The following is a 24,368-nucleotide window of genomic DNA, read 5'->3' as shown; positions in this document are numbered from 1 at the left end:
AAAAAGACAAGGCCTAATAGACATCTTTGAATAACACAAGACATTGAATGCAACTGATGAAAGGGGAAAAAATAAAAATGAAGGAAATGAAGCAGGTAAAATGGAATACAAACACCTAAAAAATGAGGTTGACACCAAGTGCCAAATTGCTATGTTGGAATGGCTAGAGGACAGAGACAGGGTGACACACAGGAAATGAAATAATACTCAGCCAACTTTAAAATTAATGCATGTTTATTTACACAAATTCAAATGTCATTATTTGCCATTTTATTTCACAAAGTTATTTGTGAAAAATAATGTTGTCAAAATCCTCCATCACATGGACTAAAATCTTTGCAGGGATGGCAGCAATTTCTTGAATGATTGCATACCTCAACTCGTCCAAATTTCGAGGTTTAGGTTATAGACACAGTTCTTAAGGTACTCCCACAGAAAAGTCACATACTGACAAGTCGGCAGACCTGGGAGGCCAAGGAGCATAGCCAAAATGTGAGACAATCCGTCCAGGAAACATGTGTCTAACAACTGTCACTGAAGTGTTTGCAAAGCGCGATGTTGCCCCATCCTGCTGGAACCAAATGCGTTTTAAAGGGATTCGTCATCATCTTAGTTCTGGTTTCAAGAATGTTTCAAGCATACGAATGTGACAAATTGAATTAACAATAACTGTGACCCCATTCTCTTAAAAAAAAAAAAATAAGGTCCAATAATGCCAACAGAGCCAAGAGCACACCAGACTGTTACTTTTTCTGAGTGTAGAGGACGATGGTGGATAAGGTGTGAATGCTCTGGAGCCCAGTAACATAGTTTTTGGTTATTCATGGTCCTGTTTAAATGAGCTTCATCGCTCATCAATAAAATTTCATTTTCATTCGATCCCAAAATCACTTTCATTCTGTAAGTGAGTCTTCTCGTACAGCAAAATCAGTTTCCTTAAGTTGTTGGACAATGAACATTTTGTGGGGATGGAATCTTAATTTTTTATACAAAATTCGTCTAACCGATTCACGACTGATTCGTAACTCACTAGCATGACGTCTAGCTGACCATCCTGAGCTTCTGACTGCCGCTTGCCTTACCCTTTCAACATTTTCTGGTGTCGTTACTCTGGGCTCGGGCCAGGATGCTTCTTATCCAGTATGTTTCCAGTTGATCTCAAGTTTTCCACCCATCTGAGGATTGTGTTACGGCTCGGAACAGCTCCATGTTGACCGACATTAAACTGTGCACGAAACAATCGCTGCGTAGCAATAATAGACTCACCACTTTTCACGAAACTGTCATAGACAAACACTCAACGTTGCAAGCCCCACTGCTCCATAGTGACTGAGTACATGAAATGGCGTCTTGTGTGGATCAGAACTATCCCCACCATGACCACCTCCCACCACCACGCCCTCAGTACTACGCAGTTCAACACCGTCCATTTCCCGTGTGTCACCCAGTACAAGGATTCATATGTATCACTAGGGGAAATATAGATACTACATACAGGAAAATTCAAGAAGCCTTTGGAGAAAATAAAAGCAGCTGTATAAATATCAAAAGCTCAGATAGAAAACCAGTACTAAGCAAAGAAGGGAGAGCTGAAAGGCAGGAGGATGCTGTGATGAACTTTAAGGAAATATTATAGAAATGGAAGAGGGCATAGATGAAGATCAGATGGGAGATATGATACTGCAAGAAGAATTTGAGCACTGAAAGACAGAAGTCAAAACACAGCCATGGGAGTAGATGACATTCTGTCATAACTACTGGTAGCCTATGACAAAACTCTCCCATCTGGTAAGTTAGATGTATGAGACTATGAAATACACTCATACTTATAGATGAATGTAATAAATCCAATTCCAAACACAGCAGGTGTGAATGTTACTAAACTATAATTTTATAGGTCATGGTTGCAAAATACTATCACAAATTCTTCACAGAAGAATGGAAAAACTGGTATAAGCTGACCTTGGGAAAGATCGGTTTGGATTCCAGAGAAATGTAGAAACCCTCAAGGGAATACTGACCCTATGACTTCAGCTTAGAAGATTGGTTAAGGAAAGGCAAACCTATGTATATAGCATTTGTAGACTGACAAAAAGGTTTTGACAGTGTTGACTGGAATACTCTCCCTGAAATTTTGGAGGTAGCAGGAGTAAAATACAGGGAGCAAAAGGCTGGTTACAACTTGTACAGAAACCACATGGCAGTTATATGAATCAACAGGCATAAAAGGGAAGTAGTTGTTGAGAGGGAGTGAGACATGGTTGTAGCCTATCCCTAATCTTATTCTATCTGTACATAGAGCAAGCAGTAAAGGAAACCAAAGAAAATTTGGAGTTCGAATTAAAGTCCAGGGAAAAGAAATAAAAGCTTTTAGGTTGGCCATTGACATTGTAATCCTGTCAGAGACAGCAAAGGACTTGGAGGAACAGCTGAATGAACTGGACAAAACAAGGATAACTGAATGAAATTGAATTAAATCAGATGATGCTCCAGGAATTAGATTAGGAAACGAGACAAGTGGGAGATGGAGGTTTGCTATTTGGGCAGCAAAATAACCGATGATGGCCAAAGTAGTGGGGACATAAAATGTAGACTGGCAATGGCAAGGAAAGTGTTCCTGCAGAGGAGAAATTTGTTAACATGAGATACAGAGTTAAGCATTAGGAAGTCTTTTCTAAAAGCTTTTGTGCAGATGTGAAACAGCTTAGACAAAAAGCAAACAGATGCTTTCAAAATGTAGTGCTACAGAATAATTTTGAAGATTAGATGACCAGATAAAGTAACTAATGTGGAGGTAATGAATAGAATTGGGCAGAAATAAAATTTGTGGTACAAACTGACTAGAAGAAAATATTGGTGATAGGACACATTCAGAGATATCCAGGGATAATCAGTTTAGTAGGTTTGGTTGGTTAGTGTTGTTTAACGTCCCATCGACAACAAGGTCATTAGAGACGGAGTGCAAGCTCGGGTTAGGGAAGAATGGGGAAGGAAATCGGCTGTGCCCTTCAAAGGAACCATCCCGGCATTTTCCTGAAGCGATTTAGGGAAATCACGGAAAACCTAAATCAGGATGGCTGGAGACGGGATTGAACCGTCGTCCTCCCGAATGAGAGTCCAGTGTGCTAACCACTGCGCCACCTCGCTCGGTAATCAGTTTAGTACTTGAGGGAGGTGGAGCAGTAAAAATCATAGAGTGGAAGCAAGAGATGAATACACTAGGCAGATCCAGAAGGATGTAAATTGAAATAGTTATTCAGAGATGAGGAAGACTGCACAGGATAGAGTAGTGTGGAGAGCTGCATCAAGCCAATGTTTGGACTGAAGACCACAACAACAACGGCCTCTGATGAAGGGCAGATTGTTAGGGCCTGCTGCCTGGGAATGAGCATCTGAAAAGCGACAGAACTGGTTGGCTGTTTGTGTGCTAGTTTTGTGAGCATCCATGAAAAGTTGTTCAAGGGCACTGAAACCACAGACTGGTGACAAAGACTAAGAAATCCATGTCTTTTTGCAGAATGTGAAGGTAAGAGGCTTATCCTCTCTGTAAAACAACAGAAACAGTGACACTAGCCGATGTGACAACAGAGTGCCACAGCATACGAACACAGTATGTTCCCATTTTGATCCAACAACATTTACAATTATGACTGCAGTGGGCAAAAGATTATTGAGATTGCATCACAGCCCAATGAAAATGTCACCTGGACACATAAGTGATTTTACTTGTTACAGCTGGTCGATAATACTGTCCAAATATGTCATCATGCAGATGAATACCTGCTCAAAATGTGCACCACCCCAGAGACACAGTCAATGCATGAAGTATTATGTAATTGGGGGCATTCACTTGGGCTGCTAGGGGACAAACGATAACTGAAGGACAATGTTGTCTGTGGACTACAAGACCATTACTGCAGCAACCTACAGCCCTCATGCTTGATGGCTGACCCTACAATGCTAGCATCTTCCAGGATAATTGTTCATGTCACAATGCCAATCATGCCAACAACTCATACTGACATATTGGCCACCCAATTTACCTGATACAAACCTAGTGGGACACATCTGGGAAGCTAACTTGGCATTTGTTCTGTGCTCACAAACCAGTTGGCCTACAATTTGGGAACTGAGTGATCTATGTATAGACATCTGGCATAATGTAGCTCTGGAAATCAGACCATGCAGAATGACTGCTGCAAAGTGTTCCAAGGGTGGGCCAACACACTATTAATCCCATGATCTAGTTCTGGCTCATTATTATATATTTGCCATTACCAGATATTTCATAACAGAGGATCAGCAGAATAAGTACACATATGTAGACAACATTACATACACAGCATTACTGTTGTGTAAGTATGCCCAAGTATTAACTACCTGAGTGAAGGATAAGCCATGAACTTATTATTTTTTCCTGCTCTATGCCTAATATGAGTCTTGAGATCCCATCTTTAGAATGATAACTGACATTTCCTTCAACTATGTGGAGTGATGAATACTGCACGATATATTCAATTACTAATGTAGGTAAGCAATTTCTCTACAATGATGAACTTTTGAAGTGCAATAGGGACATAGCAGTATCAATCACAGAATCCACATAGGGTGATTGGTTTCTCATTTTTAGTACTGCAACTTCGTGAAATGTCTAGCTAAACAAATTGATCTGTCACATTCTCTGTGACTTCTTTCTACTGCATATTACGGCATATATCTTCAGAATCGGCATATATCTTCAGAATCCTGACATGTTAAGGATTTTCACAGGTGTCAATGCCTTCCTCCAATATGTATTATGATGTGGACCTTGAGGGGCACCAGCAAGAGCAAATTCTTTGCCTTAGGTAGCATATTCCTGAGGTCTCTTTCCAGTGTGTATTAGTACATGACTCCTAAGATGACCCAACTGAGTAAAAGACTTGCCACAAATTTTGCATTTGTGTGGTCTTTTTCCTGAGTGGATCGTTGAATGCCTCTTGAGCCAACGCAACTCAGTATAAGTTTTACCACAAATGTCACATTTGTGGGGTCTCTCTCCAGAGTGCATTAATATGTGGCTCTTGAGAGTTTCCAACTGAGAAAAACATTTGCCACAAATATCACATTTATGAGGCCTATATCCTGCGTGTATTAATTCATGCCTCTTGAGATTACGCATGTGTGTAAAAGATTTGCCACAAATATCACATTTGTATAGTCTCTTGCCAGTGTGAACCAAAGAATGCCTCTTGAGATAGCGCAACTCAATAAAAGATTTGTCACAAATGTCACATTTGTGTGGTTTCTTTCCGGAATGTGTTAATGAATGACTGCTGAGATGACCCGACTGTATAAAAGATTTGCCACAAATATCACATCTGTACTGTCTCTCTCCAGTGTGAATCAACGAATGTGTCTTCAGATAACGCAATTCAAAGAAAGATTTGCCACAGATATCACATTTGTGGGGTCTCTTTACAGTAACTACAGCAGCATCAGTACTGGCATTATCTGCTGTACATAAAGTTCCATAACTATCACTTTTGTCTTGTCTCTCTGCAACATGTGTTATACTGTGTGTGTCACATTCGTCTTTCATGGAATTCTTTGAATTTTTCAAAGTTTCTTTGTGTGAAAACTGCTTCTCAGCTTGTTCTGTTACAGAAACTGCTTTACCATCTTCCAAGATAATGTTTTCATGCTCATCACAGCTGTCAAATATCTCTCTATTGCCAGCAGATAAGGCTTCATCTCCTCCACTCCCTTTCAAATGTTTGTTCAAGCTAGATTTACTGGAAAATACCTCCCCACATGACCTACAAACAAATATAGGTGGCTGTACACCATCAATGTGCGTGAAGATATGCATTATAAGCCTGTATTTTGAAGGAAATATCTGTAAGCAGAAACTGCAACTAAATTCATGCAATTCCATTTCACTCAAACTACAATTGTGTCTGGTGCTGAATGAGCTATCCTCCTGCAAAGTCAATCCTTGTGTATGGGTACCACATATGTAGACAGGTACTGTGTCCTCTGCACCTCTCTCCAGCTTGTCATGGATTACTCCTTCATGAACAGTTTCTTCTAATGAAATGCCACAGCTCTCACCCATACTATGAACCAACCTGAAGAATGAGAAGAACATAAAACATTGATTTGTGACATACACAGAAATAAAATTTCTGTGTCCACCAAATCCAGAGTCATCATAAGGCTTAAGTAATGCAAATATATGCTAAGGTTTAACACATTTCTAAGGAAAATGATCAGACAAATATCAACAACAACAACATTATTTACTACTGATTCAGGTTGCTACATTTTAGTATATATTTTAATTTAAAAGTGTGTGATTTTGTTTAACATATGGTACTGCAAGCTACTGGTTCATACCTATTTATTTTAATTGCACTTCAATATGTTCCAAAAATGGAAGGCTGAGACATTTCAGATTTATGTAAGAGAAATACTGAATATGTATAATTAGATCCTTACTTCTTTAACATTCATCTCACAAGTGAACAATGTCCAGTTCATTCTATAAGACTTTTTAACTAAGACTAATACTAGGACACAAAAAGAACCAGGAAAGTAGAGCAAATAATGATTTTCAAATAATGATAAAATAACACTTTGCAGTTGGCTTTTCCTTTGTTTTGAAAAACATTTTTAGCTTTAGGTAAAACAGTCATTGATACGTTTATTTCATTGAGTAAAACAGCAAAGTTTGTTATCTGATTTCATGTAAATCAAAAACAAGGGCAAGCTGCAGCATTTTTATTGACCATCTAGTATGGCTCCAATCACGTGGATAATGACTGTACAAAAAACAGGAAACAATTTCAGTTCAATAAATAAAAACAAACAAATATGCTGAGGAATTAATTAATTTCAAACACACACACACACACACACACACACACACACACACACACACACAGAGAGAGAGAGAGAGAGAGAGAGAGAGAGAGAGAGACATTGGCTCTGAAACAGATGTAAAACCCTGTATACATGCAAATGATGCATGGTACACACATACACCCCTCCAATACACCACAGACCTTTCCGAGACAGGGTAGCTAGTGGCCCTCAACAATACAGACAGGTATAATGTATGTGTAGCCACAACAGAGGAAATCTGTGGAGAGGTCAGAGAAACATGATTCTTGAAGTGTGTCCGCAACCTTTCTAGTAGTTGCAGGGGCGACAGTCTGGATGACTGACTGGCCTGGTCAGCCAACATGGCCATAGGGTTTCAATATGTAGAAAGAAGCAGAGGTTGTTGAGAGTTTCAAAGGAAGCATTATGCAGAGATTGACTGAAACAGAAGAAAAGAATAAGATGAATGGGTAGCTTTGAGGCAGTAGAAGATAAAATAGGTAGAAAGACAAGATCTGGCAGAATCCTTGGATACTGAATTTAATTGATGAAGCCAGAAAACATTAAAATGCAGCAAAAGAAACACACAAAATGGATTACAGATGTCCAGAAAATAAGGTTGACAAAAAGTGTAAAATGGCTAAGCAGGACTGGTTAGACGATAAATGCAAGCCTATAGAAGCATTTATAACTATACAGAAGATAGATATCGCCTATAAGAAAATTAGTGAGACTTTTGGAGAAAAATAACCCAGTTGTATGATAATATTGTCAGACACAGCAAAGGACATGCAAGAGCAGTTGAATGGAATAGCAGTGTCTTGAAGGAAAACTATAAGATGAACATCAACAAAAGCAAAACAAGGATAACTGAATGTAGTCCAATTAAACTGGGCATGTTGAAGAAATTATATTATGAAATTAGATTCTTTAAGTAAAAGATGAGTTTTGCTATTTGGTCAGCAAAATAATTTATTACGGCTGAAGTAGAGAGGGCATAAAATGCAGACCAGCAGTGGAAAAAAAATATTTTAGAAAGAAAGTCATTTATTAATAAATTATATAAATTTAATGTGTTAGGAAGTGTCTTCTGAAGCTATTTGCTTGGAGCATAGCCTTGTATGAGAGTGAAACATGGGGACTGACAGTTCAGATGTAAAACGAATAGAATCCTTTTACGTGTTGTGCTACAGAAGAATGCTGAAGATTAGAGAAAATAATGAATAGAATTGAGGAGAAAAGAAATTTGTGACCTAACTTCACTAAAAGAAAGAATCTGCTGACAGGACACATTGTGAAGCACCAAGGAATCATGGATTAGTATTGGAGGGAAATATAGAAGTACAAGTTATACAGAAAGAGCAGAATACAGTAAGAAGGTTCAAATGACTGTAGATTGTAGTAATTATCTAAAGATAAACAGACTTCCACCAGATAAAGTAGCATGGAAAGCTATATCAAACCCTATTCAGACTGAAGATCACAACGATGTTTGGCAGGGTGGAAACAATAGTAAGCTTAACAATACACTTACAATCAGGCATTTTAAAATATTTTTTTGAATCCCCAACAGCAGATCACCTGGGATGCGAGAAGACCCTCAACTGATTCAGGCACAGGTGTTAAAGGCTAGGTCTCCAAATCACACACAGTGGAAGCTATAATACCATATCGAAGGCCATTAATGGAAGCTATTCGCTGGGCTACCCATGTGGTATCTGGGTCCAGTCATTACATCTACAGTTACCCACTATAGCAGAATTGAAAGGTGACATCTTTCAGGATCCCAATGTGTGCACCATGTAGGGGCATGAAACTTGTTTGTTTGTTTGTTTGTTTGTTTGTTTGTTTGTTTGTTTGTTTGTGTGTGTGTGTGTGTGTGTGTTTCTTTTCTGGTTGTTGCTTCTGACTTGTTTGCATTTTGGTGTGAATGTATAGTTTTGTTCAGCACAGTATCTGGCAAATAGAAAGTGTTTTTTATACATATTTCCAATTTTCTCTACATCACAGCTCTGGTGTTGTATGGACAAGTATTCCTCTCTTAATTTACCTGTTGAAATTTTTGTTTTCGAGATATGCATATGTAGTGTTTCGTTCATTCTGAAATTGATGGTTCAAATGGCTCTGAGCACTATGGGACTCAACATCTTAGGTCATAAGTCCCCTAGAACTAAGAACTACTTAAACCTAACTAACCTAAGGACATCACACACACCCATGCCCGAGGCAGGATTCGAACCTGCGACCGTAGCAGTCCCGCGGTTCCGGACTGCAGCGCCAGAACCGCTAGACCACCGCGGCCGGCTGAAATTGATGAAGAGGTGGTCTCTTGCTTGTGGTACTTAAACTGTGTTAACTTGACTGCTTAAGAACTGAGTAACATTTTTTTTCTGCATTGCTATGAATGATTGATGCTCTTCTATTAGTGATTTACATGTTGTTACAATAAGCTGTTCAGACTAGGGTTCTGTTTTCTTTTGTAGGTTCAAATGGCTCTGAGCACTATGGGACGTAACATCTGAGGTCATCAGTCCCCTAGAACTTAGAACTATTTAAACCTAACTAACCTAAGGACATCACACAGATCCATACCTGAGGCAGGATTCGAACCTGCGACTGTAGCGATCTCATGGTTCCAGACTGAAGAGCCTAGAGCCGCTCGGCCACAATGGCCGGCTTCCTTTTATAGCTGTGATTTACTTTTGGTAGTCAGACTCTGCAGTGTTAATATGTCTTTGTTGTTCATCCACACTATCTCATTTTGATACCCATTTATACTAAGGGAGAGGTTATGTTTTGGGTGGTATATGCCTACTTGCTAATGTCAATGTCTGACCGAGTAATTAAGTTTTACAGGTTTCCACAATTAAATTTCCAGTTTCAAAATGCTACAAGAGGAGAACCTCTACTCATGACATCAAATTTGAACAGCATATTATTGAGACAGGGAAACGCCATGGGACAAAAAAGACACTTACTAAAATCTGGCCAACAGATGGTACCATAAGCATCACAATATGCATGCCAACAGACACTTATTCGTAAGTTTGTGTCCAAGACCCCTGACATGACTGCCTCCATGAAGGATCGTACTCTGCTGATAAAGTGCACCAGTAACCTTGAAGTTCCATGCACTCAAGGGTATAAAAAAGCAATGGTCCGATTTCTGCTAAGGGTCTGGAGAATACGATTGCAAAATTCTAAGAGACAAGTTCTTCTGACGTACAGTGCAGCAGAGAAAGGAAACCAGCTGAACAAACATCTGCTGAAGATGTGTCCACACTCCAGGTGGGGTCAAGGGGTGGTGGTGGTGGTGGTGGTGGTGGTGGTGGTGGTGGTGGTGGTGGTGGTGGTGGTGGTGTGCAACGCGTAACACATGAGGAATTTCCTGAATGCTGAACATGCCTGCGAGAACGGTGCATAAATAACTGTTTAAAATCCTGCAGTGCTATCCATGCAAAATTGTCCATATTTAGGAGTTACTTCCTGCTGGCCTGCCAGCAAGACAAAAGCTCACTGCAGAATTTCTTGCATGGAACATTCTGAAGTTGGTTTCCATATCCAAGGACATGGCAGTATGCTGAATATAGCAAATGGAAAATCTGCACACACATCAAACAGTACCACCTCATTCTGAAAACGTTAACTGTGTGGTGCAGGTTGACAGCAAGCATCATTAATTGTAGGGCCACATTTTCTTGAGGAGGAGTAGTGTGGGCCCTGTTATCTGTACTTTTCCTGGTAAATGCTATGGGAATCATTTGTGCATCAACATTGTGAATGTGTGTGTAGGTTTATTTTTACGCAAGATCACACTTCTGCCAACGCATTTGAAAAAGCTAGAATTATTATCTATCATTTCTCCAACAGCCTGGCTGTCCAGATCACCTAATCTTAATCTGTGCCACTTCTGGCTCTGGGGTTATCTGAAAGAACGTATCTGAATCTAAGGCACCCACAGTGCAATGTGTTCTGAATGTGACCCCCAAAACACACTGATGTGGAACAAGCTGCTTCTAGATTTCAACTTGTCACAGAAAATGGTGGACAGCATATTGAGTATGTCTACCAGTCTCTCAACTAGAAACCAATGTCCTTTTGCTTTTTATTCAGTTTTTGGCATCAGGACAATTAAAAACTGATTTTTCCCATCCAATGTGGTAGGATCTTATCTTGGTGGATGGGATCACCTAACTGTGTCACAACTACTGACTACCAAACTTGTGCAGTCCTGTACATTTGACAGTACAGATGGTGTAATGTGCATCTCAAACCATAGCCATCGTATTGTGACTCTTCTGTCATTTGTAGCTGACCCGATTTATGTTACAATGCGTGCAGTTCCGTGTACTGGTAAAATTTTCGTTAACTTTTTGTTCCTTTGCCTTTGCCCCTGCGTCAATAATATGCTGCTCAAATTTGGTGTCGTCCTAAGTAGTTCTCTTTCTACAGTGCTTTGAAACTGGAATTTTAATTGTGCACACCCTACATATGTTGATGTGGTTTTTTCTGCTCAAGTTGAAAGAGAGGTCATTATTTTCTTTATGTATAGTGATGAATAGGATGTTGACCACTGTGAGTGTGTGTGTGTCCCTCCCTCTCAAAATCACCCCCCCTACTCTGTCTCATTTCTCTTTCATGCAAACAGTTTGCAACAAAGAGAAAATTTAAGTGACCTCTAAGAGGAACTTTCCCTTTAATGGGATTTGTATACCGAACAGTGTACATACTTACTTAGTCTAAATGTTTGGACAAATACATTTTCTATGTGATCAATCAAAATACTTGCAGTTAAGCAACACATTGGTTAATAGTATTCATTGCCAAGAATATACATAAATTATTCTTTAAGAAGAAATCCTCAGTCACAAAGCTAATGCGTAATATTGTTTCTGTCTAGTTTTTTTATTCTGTGTTTTTAAATCATACCTATCAGATATTGACCCCATAAGTAATTTCTCATACAGCTGCTTCCAGACAGGCCAGGTTATACAGAGCTCATGCCCAGTGGACTCATATTAGAGGTGGCCCAGAACACCTCATACTTTCACATCTACAGCAGCAAGGTGCTGACTGTCCATGTAAGTCCTCTAAGTACAACTACAAAGAGGAATGGAGTGGAAGTCAGTGTATTCCAGCAGCTGGATTGTTCAGAGTGGAGTATTACCTTTTGAATCAAGGCAGGAAGTCAGTAAATAGTTTCTTGGATTCTACAGCCTAGTAAGCCACTCGTTCAGAAAACTTTTTATATAATGCTGCTCACAGCTACCTAGGGCCACATTATCATAGCTCCTGTGAAACGTAGTCCTTCTCTGGTTTCAGGAGAGGAAATCAGATTGCTTCCTAGCATAAAGTACAAAGATCTCTAGTCAGTCAGCTTTTAATTAAAAAGAGCCCATTTCAAGGGGTGATGGAATTTGACTTTTGGGAATACAGAATCCAAACTACACAAGAACATAAAGCAAATGCTTGCATATTAGGTCTGTAAGTGCTGTACCAATTAGCACTCACTGAAAACAAAAAGGAATATCTACATTTTTCATGGTACAGTTTTCGCCACTGAACTACACTCTCCAGTGTTTATGTCATCCCTGCTGATATAATAGCTTTGGTGACCTATTATGACAGTAATAAATCACACTCGTTGTTTCTCGTATCTTCACTGAGCTCGGTAAACAATGGAAAACAAAATACATTTCTGAAAAGTTGTTCTGGGGGGGGTAATGTTCACGATACAAATGTTCTCTTAATCTACAACAGTTTGATGTTCCCTGTACATAATCACCATTAACCTTGTCACCAAGCTGTACAAAAATGCTTGCTATGGACTGAAATACTTAGTTCCACAATAGGAGTGTACCAGCAGTGTGGTTAGCCTACTCCATGATATTCCTCGTCTGAGATGCTGTAAGCAATTTTGAAAATTTCCAGATGGTAAAACATTGCCCAATTTGTTCTACATGGTTTCCACCTCAATGACTTCCTTTTGTGTTACCAAGAACAAGCCCCTGAGAGGAGCCGGCAACCACTACGAAGCAAGATAAGAGATTAGTTGCAGAATATGTTACCCGGCTGAAGCAAATGCTACTGCTTGTATTCAGAAGAGACAGCTCTTTTAATGACCAAGTTTTCTGCATTCTGACCACAGGGCGTGCTGGAATTCTATTACATATCACTGCCATTAATACCTCCTAAAAAAGAAATGGATGCCTCGCTTTGCAGATGAGATTAGTAATGCAACTTGCATGGGGTGCCTTGGCACAATAATCAAAACGAAATAGACTCATCACTGAGTAAATGTTGAATTTGATGCTGTGAAAGCTTGATGTCCAATTCTTTTGACAACTGTTATTATCTATATGTTTTCCTCCGATGATTATGGTGGTCCTTTTGGTCTTAAAAGGTGCAAGTATTATCTGTCTTTGAATGCTAGGAAAGAGTAGAATGTTAAGTAATACTTTTAACTGCTGCATCAGCTCCCAATCTGGAAGGAATGACAGTCTGTGCGTATGGTCCACCATTGGATGTGTTCTCGAAGACAGTGCTGGTGAAAGCTTGAACATTGTATGTATCATCTCTTCTGAATGGCATCTCCCATAACAAAACCAAATGACACAGCGAATATCCTTCATCAATGCCAGTTAGTCATTGCTCAAAACTGCATAACTGTTCCAACAGTTAACAAAAACTTTTGGAATGTAACATCATGGTCCTGCTCCATGTGTAGTTTTATGGTACTTTCCACAGTTTCTGGTTTCCTAAATTATACAGTGAAATCCCACAGAAAAAAAACTTTAAACAGACCAATAGCTTGTCCTACTTGGGATAAATAGCATCACCTCAATGCTGTCTAAGCAGTTACACATTCTGTTAACAATGATAAAGTGGAGTTTAATATTAATACCACTGTTTATCTCCAACTCACTATTCCCGTGATTTAAAATTTTCCTCGATTATTTGCTGCATCCTTTCCACCAGCCATCCTCCAATTCCTGTTCAGCCCCTTGACTTGGCTATATCTTGAAACTTGGCTATATCTTACACCATTCTCTCTTCCAACCCATGTAATTGTGCTCGTGCCTTCTAGTGCTTTCTTGCAGCACAGCATAATCTAACATTTTGGAGTGCTTCACTCAAATCAAATGACTGTTGTGATTTGAAGCTTTTGGCAGCAGCAATGTGTGCTACAAAAATATGCTTGTTCCATTTGATTTATTTTGATAGTCTTGTGAAGGATTTTTTCAGAGGAGTGAATGCATAAACATTACTTTTCCAAAAATTAGTATTTCAAGGATTACTTCCCTCGTATAATACATTTCAAAATTGAGTTTCTCAACTACACCTTGTAGGAATAACATTACAAACAAAAATACACATCTCAATTGTTTGCTAACATGTGTGCATACATGATCAGTAAAGTATCTGCATGTGAAGCTGCAAAGTATTCTTGCTAATTATCATTGTTAACAGCCCTTCATCAAAAAAGAAAGTGTAACCTCAAGTGGATTCAGAGGACCTGCAAAATGGAAGTTTTACACATGGTGCCCCCATAGGTGCAAATTTATTCTCTCCTGCATGACAAGTACTTCTTTGGCATTTGACACTTCTGCATCGCTGTCATTTAAGTCCTTACCTTTTCTGTCTTCTTTAAACTACAGAAAAGTCAGCAATATCTGCTAGATGACCATTACACAACATAGTGCAACCGTTGTTGCTGATAGACAACTCTAAATAAACTTTGTAGCACCTCTTGAATACCGCCAACTGAGGCCAAATGCTGTTCTTAGAATTAATGGCACTGCACCACCAGGCACCCTGAACTCAAGTTTTAGTGCATGGTCCACAGGTTAAATTCCCAAAAATGTCTTACAAGAAACCATACATTTACTAAAGTTTAATATGTTGAGATATTCCACGACATTAAGTGTACAATTGCTGAAGTCCAGTCTGTCTTGATATTGTTTGACTTGTTAATTGTACATTTAATATCTCCATGACAAAATGTCATTTTCTAAAAGTCTGTGAGTTCTGGTAATGGTCAAATTATTTTACATCCTTCAGCTGTGTGACACACCCCCTCCCCTTTCCACATGAACCAATGACTCAGCTGAAACCAGATGGCTTGGATGCCTTAATGAAACAGACAGCCATACCATAGGTCCAACAGCAATGACAAGACATCTAGAGAGAGCCCCCACTAATACGGGGCTACAACAGAAGACCAATCCTTTTCACAAGTTGAAGATGCAACAGTTTGGATAACTGACTGATCGGGGCTTGTACAATAAGCTACATCTACATTTACACTCCACAAGCCACCCAACAGTGTGTGGCGGAGGGCACTTTACGTGCCACTGTCATTACCTCCCTTTTCTGTTCCAGTCGCGTATGGTTCGCGGGAAGAACAACTATCTGAAAGCCTCCGTGCGCGCTCGAATCTCTCTAATTTTACATTCGTGATCTCCTCAGGAGGTATAAGTAGGGGGAAGCAATATATTCGATACCTCATCCAGAAACGCACCCTCTTGAAACCTGGCGAGCAAGCTACACCGCGATGCAGAGTGCCTCTCTTGCAGAGTCTGCCACTTGAGTTTGCTAAACATCTCCGTAACGCTATCACGGTTACCAAACAACCCCGTGACGAAACGCGCCACTCTTCTTTGGATCTTCTCTATCTCCTCCGTCTGGTACGGATACCACACTGATGAGCAATACTCAAGTATAGGTCGAACGAGTGTTTTGTAAGCCACCTCCTTTGTTGATGGACTACATTTTCTAAGGACTATCCCAATGAATCTCAACCTGGTACCTGCCTTACCAACAATTAATTTTATATGATCATTCCACTTCAAATCGTTCCGCACGCATACTCCCAGATATTTTACAGAAGTAACTGCTACCAGTGTTTGTTCCGCTATCATATAATCATACAATAAAGGATCCTTCTTTCTATGTATTCACAATACATTACATTTGTCTATGTTAAGGGTCAGTTGCCACTCCCTACACCAAGTGCCTATCCGCTGCAGATCTTCCTGCATTTCTCTACAATTTTCTAATGCTGCAACTTCTCTGTATACTACAGCATCATCCGCGAAAAGCCGCACGGAACTTCCGACACTATCTACTAGGTCATTTATATATATTGTGAAAAGCAATGGTCCCATAACACTCCCCTGTGGCACGCCAGAGGTTACTTTAACGTCTGTAGACGTCTCTCCATTGATAACAACATGCTGTGTTCTGTCTGCTAAAAACTCTTCAATCCAGTCACACAGCTGCTCTGATATTCCGTAGGCTCTTACTTTGTTTATCAGGCGACAGTGCGGAACTGTATCGAATGCCTTCCAGAAGTCAAGGAAAATAGCATCTGCCTGGGAGCCTTTATCTAATGTTTTCTGGGTCTCATGAACAATTAAAGCGAGTTGGGTCTCACACGATCGCTGTTTCCGGAATCCATGTTGATTCCTACAGAGTAGATTCTGGGTTTCCAAAAATGACATGATAAGCGAGCAAAAAACATGTTCTAAAATTCTACAACAGATCGATGTCAGAGATATAGGTCTATAGTTTTGCAAATCTGCTCGATGACCCTTCTTGAAGACTGACTACCTGTGCTCTTTTCCAATCATTTGGAACCTTCTGTTCCTCTAGAGACTTGCGGTACACGGCTGTTAGAAGGGGGGCAAGTTCTTTCGCTTACTCTGTGTAGAATGGAATTGGTATCCCATCAGGTCCAATGGACTTTCCTCTGTTGAGTGATTCCAGTTGCTTTTCTATTCCTTGGACACTTATTTCGATGTCAGCCATTTTTTCGTCTAAGATGGTCTTTCTACACCGGTACTGTGAATGGCGAAACTACCATAATTAGATATCCTGAGGGCATGTAGCTCTATTGTACAGTTTAATAATGATGGCATCCTGCTGGATAAAATATTCCAGAAGTAAAATAATCTGCCATTCATAACTCAAGACTACTCTGTAGGATGTTGTCACCAGGAAAAAGAAACATATAATCCTATGGGTCAGAGTGCGAAATGTTAAACCCTTAGTCCAGTAGGTTGGTTAGAGAACAGAAAAGAGAAATGGATAGGTTCAAGCAGAATATGATGGGAATTAGTGATGTGCAGTGGGAGGAAGAACAGAAATTTTAGTCAGATGAATACTGGTTATCAACACAAAATGAAATAAGGGTAATGCAGTAACAGGACTAATACTAAATAATAATTTAGGAATGTGCATTAATTATTATGAACAGTATAGTGAACACAGTATTACAGCCAACATGGACACAATGCCATGACCATCCATAATGTAAGTAGTCATCCATAATATAAGTAGTGTATATACATATTAGCTCTGCAAATGATGAAGAGATTGGAAAATGATGAAGAGATTGGAAAAAACGTATCATGTAGTCCCTTAAAATTTCGAAGCAGTGCAAAGATTGGCAACTTGCTTTACATGTTCAGACATAGAACAGTACACTTCACAAAAAGAAATAATATACTATGGCTACACCAACAATGTCCTATCTTTTACAAATATCCAAATGTAACAATATGTGGTGATCTAAAGTGGAATCATCACACTGGCTCAGTCATAGGTCAAGCTGGTGGCAGACTTCAGTACACTGCTAGGATACTGAGGAAATACACACATAGTAAATGAGAAATTTAACAAATTCCTGTAAATATTTTTGCAACACTATGAATAATGTGTTCTTTTACAACAAATAAGGGGTAATTACAGTTTATGCCAAGAGAAAGTGTGGTTAACATCTGAACTCAAGTATCATGTGCCAGGGACAGCTTTAGTCAATACAGAGGGGTACGTCTGACAAGGATTTGAATGTGCACTACAAATAGTATAGCAAAATTCCTCACAGTGTCATCAAACTTAAGCCATACAAACAACAAAAAGTTGTCCTCTGAATTATATAAAGCTCCTTCTTCCTCGCACTAGATACTTAACCCACAAGCTTCTGTTCAATTTTATACCTTTTCAGAGGTAAAGAAGTCTAGGAATATGGTTAGCAAAAAGTATAATTTTCTGACCACATTGTCTTTCCAACTAACAACATTCATCCTGTAATCTAATACAGTAACTATATCATTGCTTTCAATTCTGTGATAATACTTTCCTGCTATGATCTAAGCCTACTGATCAGTATACATTTGGCTATCACATTCTGGAAACTGGTGACCAATTGTTTTGCTACTACATCACTGAGGGTTGTTGGGTTTCTAAACAAACTTAATAGCTCTTGCACTATGTCTAAGTCCTTGTATGACTTTTTTGTGGTAGATTTTTGACAGTGGACATCAGTGATTTGAGGTATTTTCAGTTAGTATTATCTGACAGAGAATCAATATAAAAGTATCTACAAACATTGACACATCAGTTAGGTCTTCATAATATTACTAAAACTGTCTTCAGCTGCTTAATCATAGTTAAGATACTTTTTGATGGTGGCCTGTGGAATGTTGGTACCAAAAGATCATGTGTTTCCTGATCCACTATTGTGGCACAACATTCAAACAGCTGTTCAACACTATGTTCATTAATCTGAAGAGGCAGGACATTCAATATAATTTTTGCATATACAGCCACTCAGCCCTTTTTCTCACTTGTTCTAAAGTAGCGTAACATTAGCTTATACCCATCAACAGGAATCTGTTGAATTCAGTAACTTCCATAGTTTCAAGTTATCTTCTGGGAAGTACAGTATAACTGTTGAAATTCTATCTGCAATTCATTTCCCTGTATGTATATTAAAAGTTCTCATTTTTATTTTATGACAGCCATCGTTTATATGTTTATATATTAGCCGTTCAGCATGTTTACTATGCAATTGGCATTCATACTAAGGATTCTGCCTTTTACTATTGTTGTTTATCGATAATAATTAACAATTATTAAAGTAGATTTTATGTTTTAACTACTTTCATGTGGAGTAAATAAAAATGTAAACTGCAGAGAGAGTTCTGCAATAAATAATAAGAACTTACCTTACACTATCAGAAGCACATCTCATTGAGGCTAACACCTGAAATATTTCAAGAAATTAATAGTGATTTAAAAGTGATGAAACACTAAACAAATAAAACTTAATAAACACCAACTACCATCTGACTGTTCCACAAGATAATGTCTGTAATGCTTGCAAATAGCAATAAAGAGGACATGCCATAAAAACTGTAGTAGTTACTGACACACAACACAGTACAAGTAAAAATTTAAACTTCATTTCAACACTGTTTTTAGTACCATAAGTAACTACAATAACGTAGTGGTTCAGTTAAAACCATACTTCCTATTTGATACTTCGAACAGGAAAGTGGCCAGAAACATCTCATCTGCCACGATTTGCGTAAAAGTTCTCTACTTTCTTTCATTATAAAATTGTATCACGAGTGATGCATTTGGGACTTTGTCTTCTGGAAAGTCCAAACCAACAGGCAAAGGCAACTGAATATCTTCTAAACTCAACTACAAAACTCAAACCCAAAATGAAGTACAGGCATGTAACATTAAATATAGAAACAGTATTAAATGTCGGCAAACTCAAACTACTGAAATAAATAGTTAATTTACAAACTTCTGAGGAGTCTCCATTAAAGATACCAGATGGCAAGTTTTGGAATGGTTCACAAAAATTCAGCTGTCAATTGGTCTTTCCCAGTGATGTTTCCACATTGTGCAACTCCACCTGTATATCTCCGGGTGTGCTGCGTTTGTTTATAAGGTGCTTGCCAGCTTATCACGTTGGCTGAGTGAACTTTTCTCATGCCAAACTTGCACTATTGTGAGTGTAACCTGGTGCCTTGTTTTGGCTATACTCAGTCTCCCATGTCCTTCCGGTGTATGTATCTGATGTTTATTTAATGCCTTTGTCTTGATACATATAAATGTATTTGGTGGTTTATAAATTTAAGGTACATTATGGAGTCCTTAGCACCTAGCATGTGAACTTCACTACTTGCTTGTGACTGCTTGCGCAGGAACTGTTAAATGAGTAATTACCCGTCGTCGTTACCTGCGTTACCTACAGGAAGTGATCTGTTAGTCACTTATTTAGTATGATTCCCTTTTCTTGAGTTATCAACTAGAGAGAGAGAGAGAGAGAGAGAGAGAGAGAGAGAGAGAGAGAGACTCCTTCACTTGACAGTTTGGGAAACGAGTTGGCATATTGCTGCTGCATGATTGTGTGCATCTTCTCTCTTCTTTCAGAATTGTATTTTGTTTGTTTGTTTGTGTGTGTGTGTGTGTGTGTGTGTGTGTGTGTGTGTGTGTGTTTTAGAGGCAGTTAGTCTGAGTTGGTTGGTTGGTTTTTTGGGAGGTTTGATGAGGGCTAAACATTGAGGTCATCAGTCCCCTGTTCCAAACAGACGTACTTGTAAAAGGCCTACACAGAGGGAGGGAACACCAAGGGGTACAGAGCTAAAATGAACACCGCGATAACACAAAATAGAGGACACTTAAAAGGAGCAGAGCAAATAGTTGACTAGATTAAAACAGACTACAGTGGTTGATGGATCACGTAAAAGGTCAACCACTCAAATACAAACGAAGAACCTCCAGCTGGAAAGCGTTTATAGAGGTACCAACACAACTTGTTACCATAAAAGACACTATTTTGGTATCCACGTCACAATTAAAAGTCACTGGAGTGGGTGTAGTCTGAGAAATGATGCGAGAGCACCCACACTTGAGTGAGTGGTAAAACCCAGCTGCATGGATAAAACGTAAAACTGAGTCAGCTATTGAGGCATCGTCACCGAGAATTAAAGGAAGTGCAGCTGGTAAATTAAAGGACTGCCGCAAGGGGCCTAAAAGGGGGCAGTCCATCAGAAGATGGACCACTGTCAGTCCTGCATCACAGCGACACTTGGGCGGGTTCTCACGGCAAAGGAGATAGCTGTGGGTCAACCGCGTATGTCCAATTCGGAGATGGCAGAGAACAACTGAGTCCCTATGCGTGCTTCTCAAGGATGAGTTCCATATGGCCGTGGATGACTTTACCATGGGGAGCTTATTTGGCATGTTCAAGACAGACCATTCAGAGCTCCAGACATCGTGGACCTTGCTATGTAGGGCTGACCGGAGGTCTCTTTCCACGAGACCAAGCTCCAGGGGTGGCGAAGTGGTGGCCTGCTTGGCCAACCGATCAACACGTTCATTTCCTGGAATGCCGATGTGGCCCGGGGTCCACATAAATGTCACTGAATGACCACACTCGGTGAGGGCAAAAACAGCATCTTTAATACCGCGCACCAAAGGGTCCCAAGAAAAACACTGGTCGGGTGCTTGCAATCCACTCAGGGAGTCACTGCATATGACAAATGACTCCCCAGGGCAGGAGGAAAGGTGAGCGAGTGCACAATAAAGAGCAACCAGCTCCGCAGTGAAAACACTGCTCCCACAAGGCAGGGAATGCTGCTCAACGTAGTCGCCGTGAATGAAAACAAACCCAGTGCGTCCATCGACCACAGAACCATCAGTGTAGACTACATCCGCATCGTGAAATGAGGCAAGAAGAGCCATGAATTGTTGACGAAGACTGGCAGGTGGAACGGAGGACTTGGAGCCACAGGACAAATCCAAGCAAAGCTGCAAGCGAGGGAGGGACCAAGGAGGGGTAGAAGAAGAGGGCCGGAAGGATGGAGGAAGTGGAAAGGACTCGAGTGACGAGAGAAGGGAACAAACGCGGACCACGATCGGGAGACCTGACCTAGGCTGCAGTCATGGGCAGGGGAGTGCAGAAGATGGAAAAAGGAGCCTGCGGTTTGGGTGGTCGGGCGAGGCATGGATGCGGGCGATGTATGATGCAAGCAAATGTTGTCAGCGGAATCGTAAGGGAGGAATTCCAGCTTCTACAAGAAGGCTAGTCACGGGACTAGTGCCGAAGGCACCTGTCGCCAGTCTGACGCCACAATGGAGAATCGGGTCGAGGATCTGCAATGTTGAAGGTGCTGCTGAGTCGTACACCATGCTCTCGTAGTCGATATGGGACTGGACTAAGGCCTTATAGAGCTGTAGGAGGGTTGTTCGTGCAGCCACCCCAAAGGGTGTGGCTGAGGCAGCGAAGGATGTTGAGGTGCCGCCAGCACCGTTTGTTTAAGATTGCGAAGATGAGGTGTCCAAGTGAGATGAGCATCAAACAGCATGCCAAGAAAGCGATGCATCTCCTCAATATGAAGGAGATCATTGGAAATTTAGAGCTCTGGATGGAGGTGGACTGTAGACGACAACAGAAATGCATCACTCGGGTCGTAGAGGCTGAGAACTGAAAACCATGGTTGGATGCCCAAAAATGTGCCTTACGGATAGCTCCCCGCAGCTTAGGGAATTTTAATAAAGACAAAAGTCATCGGCATATAGAGAGGAACAGACCGATGAGCCCACCGCAGCCGCAAGACCATTAATCGCCACCAAAAAGAGGGGAACACTGAGAACCAAGCCCTGCAGGACATTGTTCTCCTGAATATGAGCAGAGCTAAAATAAGTGCCAACTCTATCCCAAAAGGAGCGATTGGAGAGAAAATTCCATAGAAAAATCTGAAGTGGACCCTGTAAGCCCCATTCGTGCAGCGTAGCAAGGATGTGATGGCGCCAGGTGGTATCGTACGCCTTCTGGAGATCAAAGAAAACAGAACTAGATGTTCTCGCCGAGTAAAAGCTGTACGAATAGCCGACTACCGAGACTAAATTGTCGGTCGCTGAGCGGCCCTGATAGAAGCCCCTGATGTTGGGCCAGGAGGCCCCGAGCTTTGACAATCAACATGAGACTCTGACTCACCAACCGTTCCAGGAGTTTGCACATAACGTTGGTAGGGCTGATAGGGTGATAGCTATCAACCACCAATGGATCTGCACCAGGTTTCAGCACTGGGATGGTAACGCTGTCCTGCCAACGAGTTGGGAAAATGCCCTCCATCCAGGTGCGGTTAAACAGGGCGAGTAATTCACCCTGACAGTGCGCCGAGAGATGGCAAAGAAACTGGTTGTGAATTTGGTCTGGGCCTGTAGAAGTATTGGGGAAAGCTGTAAGGGCACTTTGGAACTCCCATTCACTAAACGAGGCGCTGTACCGTTCCCAATGGTGCGTGCAAAACGACAACTACGTACGCTCAGTCTGCTCTTTAATGGTGCAGAATTCTGCGCTGTAGCCTGCTGTCGCCAAACTACGAGCGAAGTACTCTGCCAGATGTTCGGCAATGGCGATTGGGTCAGTACAAAGTGTACCCCGAAGAGAAAGGCAAGGGACAGATGCATGAGGGTGAAAGCCAAAAATGTGCCGAACCCGTGACCACGGCTGAGACGGGGAGGTGCGAGAACCCATGGTGGCAACATATCGTTCCCAGCAGTCCTGTTTGCTCTGCAGGATTAACTGCCGAGCCCGGGCCCGCAGCCGTTTAAAGGCAACCAGATTAGGGAAGGATGACGCCGGTGTCATTGCAGGGCTCGCCGGCGGTCCCAGATTATTTCTGCAATCTCTGGTGTCCACCAAGGGACTGACTTACGCCTTAGAGTACTTGAAGAACAGGGGACAGTTGCCTCGGCAGCAGAAACAATGGCCTTAGTGACCTCGTTCACTGCCAAATTAATGTCACGAGGAAGCGGAGCAATGGCCAAAGTAGCTGACGTGTAGGCTGTCCAATCAGCTCCATGAAGAGACCATCATGGCAGCTGGTCAGGGGGTTGGGATTGAAGAAGAGAAACCAGGATAGGAAAGTGGTCGCTACCACAGAGGTCGTCGTGGACCTGAGGTATGGAAGACAACCTGGGCTACTAAGACAGAGGTCAATGGCCGAGTATGTGCCATAAGTCAAGCTAAAATATGTGGGAGCACCAGTGTTAAGGAGGCAAATGTCCTGCTGTGCCAAAAGAGCCTCAACATTCCTACCCTGGTGCGAGATCTGGGCCCCACCCCATAAATGGTGGTGGGCATTGAAGTTCCCCAAAAGGAAGAATGGCGGGGGGAGCTAGGCAAACAAGGCAGCTAGGTCAGCAAGAGGGACAATGTCATCCAGGGGAAGGTAGAGGGAACAGATGGTAAGCTCCAATCCTGCCTGGATTCTAGCAGCCACAACCTCTAGAGCTTTGTGAAGTGGCACTGGGGCACTAGGAACAGTGGCAAGAACATAAACACAGACATCGCCAGGCACCCTGTCGTATTCTACGCGGTTCTTATAGTAACCCCGGTAGCCACAGAGGGAGGGGGTCTGCCGAACAGGAAACCAGGTTTCCTGTAGGGTCAGACAAGTGGCAGGGAAGCGGTACAAAAGCTGTTTCAACTCAGCAAGGTGATGGAAAAAACCACGGCAATTCCATTGAAGGATAATGGTATCCGACTGTGAAGACATGAAAGAACCTGGGGGGGGGATAGGTCACACTTTAGAAGCGCTCACCGCCACCGATTGCGAAGTAGCCTTATCAACTTCCATAGGAGCTGTGGGTCAAGCAACATCTAGCTCCTGAGTGGATGCTAGATGCTCCAC

General features: G+C 41.1%; 1 protein-coding gene across 1 annotated transcript in view; it reads right to left on the bottom strand.

Annotated features, from left to right (window-relative positions):
* Positions 1 to 216: 216 nt before the first annotated feature.
* Positions 217 to 24,368, bottom strand: part of LOC126212882 (zinc finger protein 729-like) — a 79,674-nt gene continuing 55,522 nt past the window's right edge. The window contains exons 6-7 of the mRNA XM_049940384.1: positions 18,876 to 18,913; positions 217 to 6,110 (exon numbers count right to left, since the gene is read on the bottom strand). Coding sequence (XP_049796341.1) covers positions 4,844 to 6,110; positions 18,876 to 18,913 — 1,305 coding nt within the window. The 3' untranslated portion in view covers positions 217 to 4,843. The remainder of the gene's footprint in view (positions 6,111 to 18,875; positions 18,914 to 24,368) is intronic.

The sequence above is a fragment of the Schistocerca nitens genome, chromosome 11 (assembly GCF_023898315.1).
Source record: "Schistocerca nitens isolate TAMUIC-IGC-003100 chromosome 11, iqSchNite1.1, whole genome shotgun sequence".
Lineage (NCBI taxonomy): Eukaryota > Metazoa > Arthropoda > Insecta > Orthoptera > Acrididae > Schistocerca > Schistocerca nitens.
This window is presented reverse-complemented; position numbering and strand designations above follow the sequence as displayed.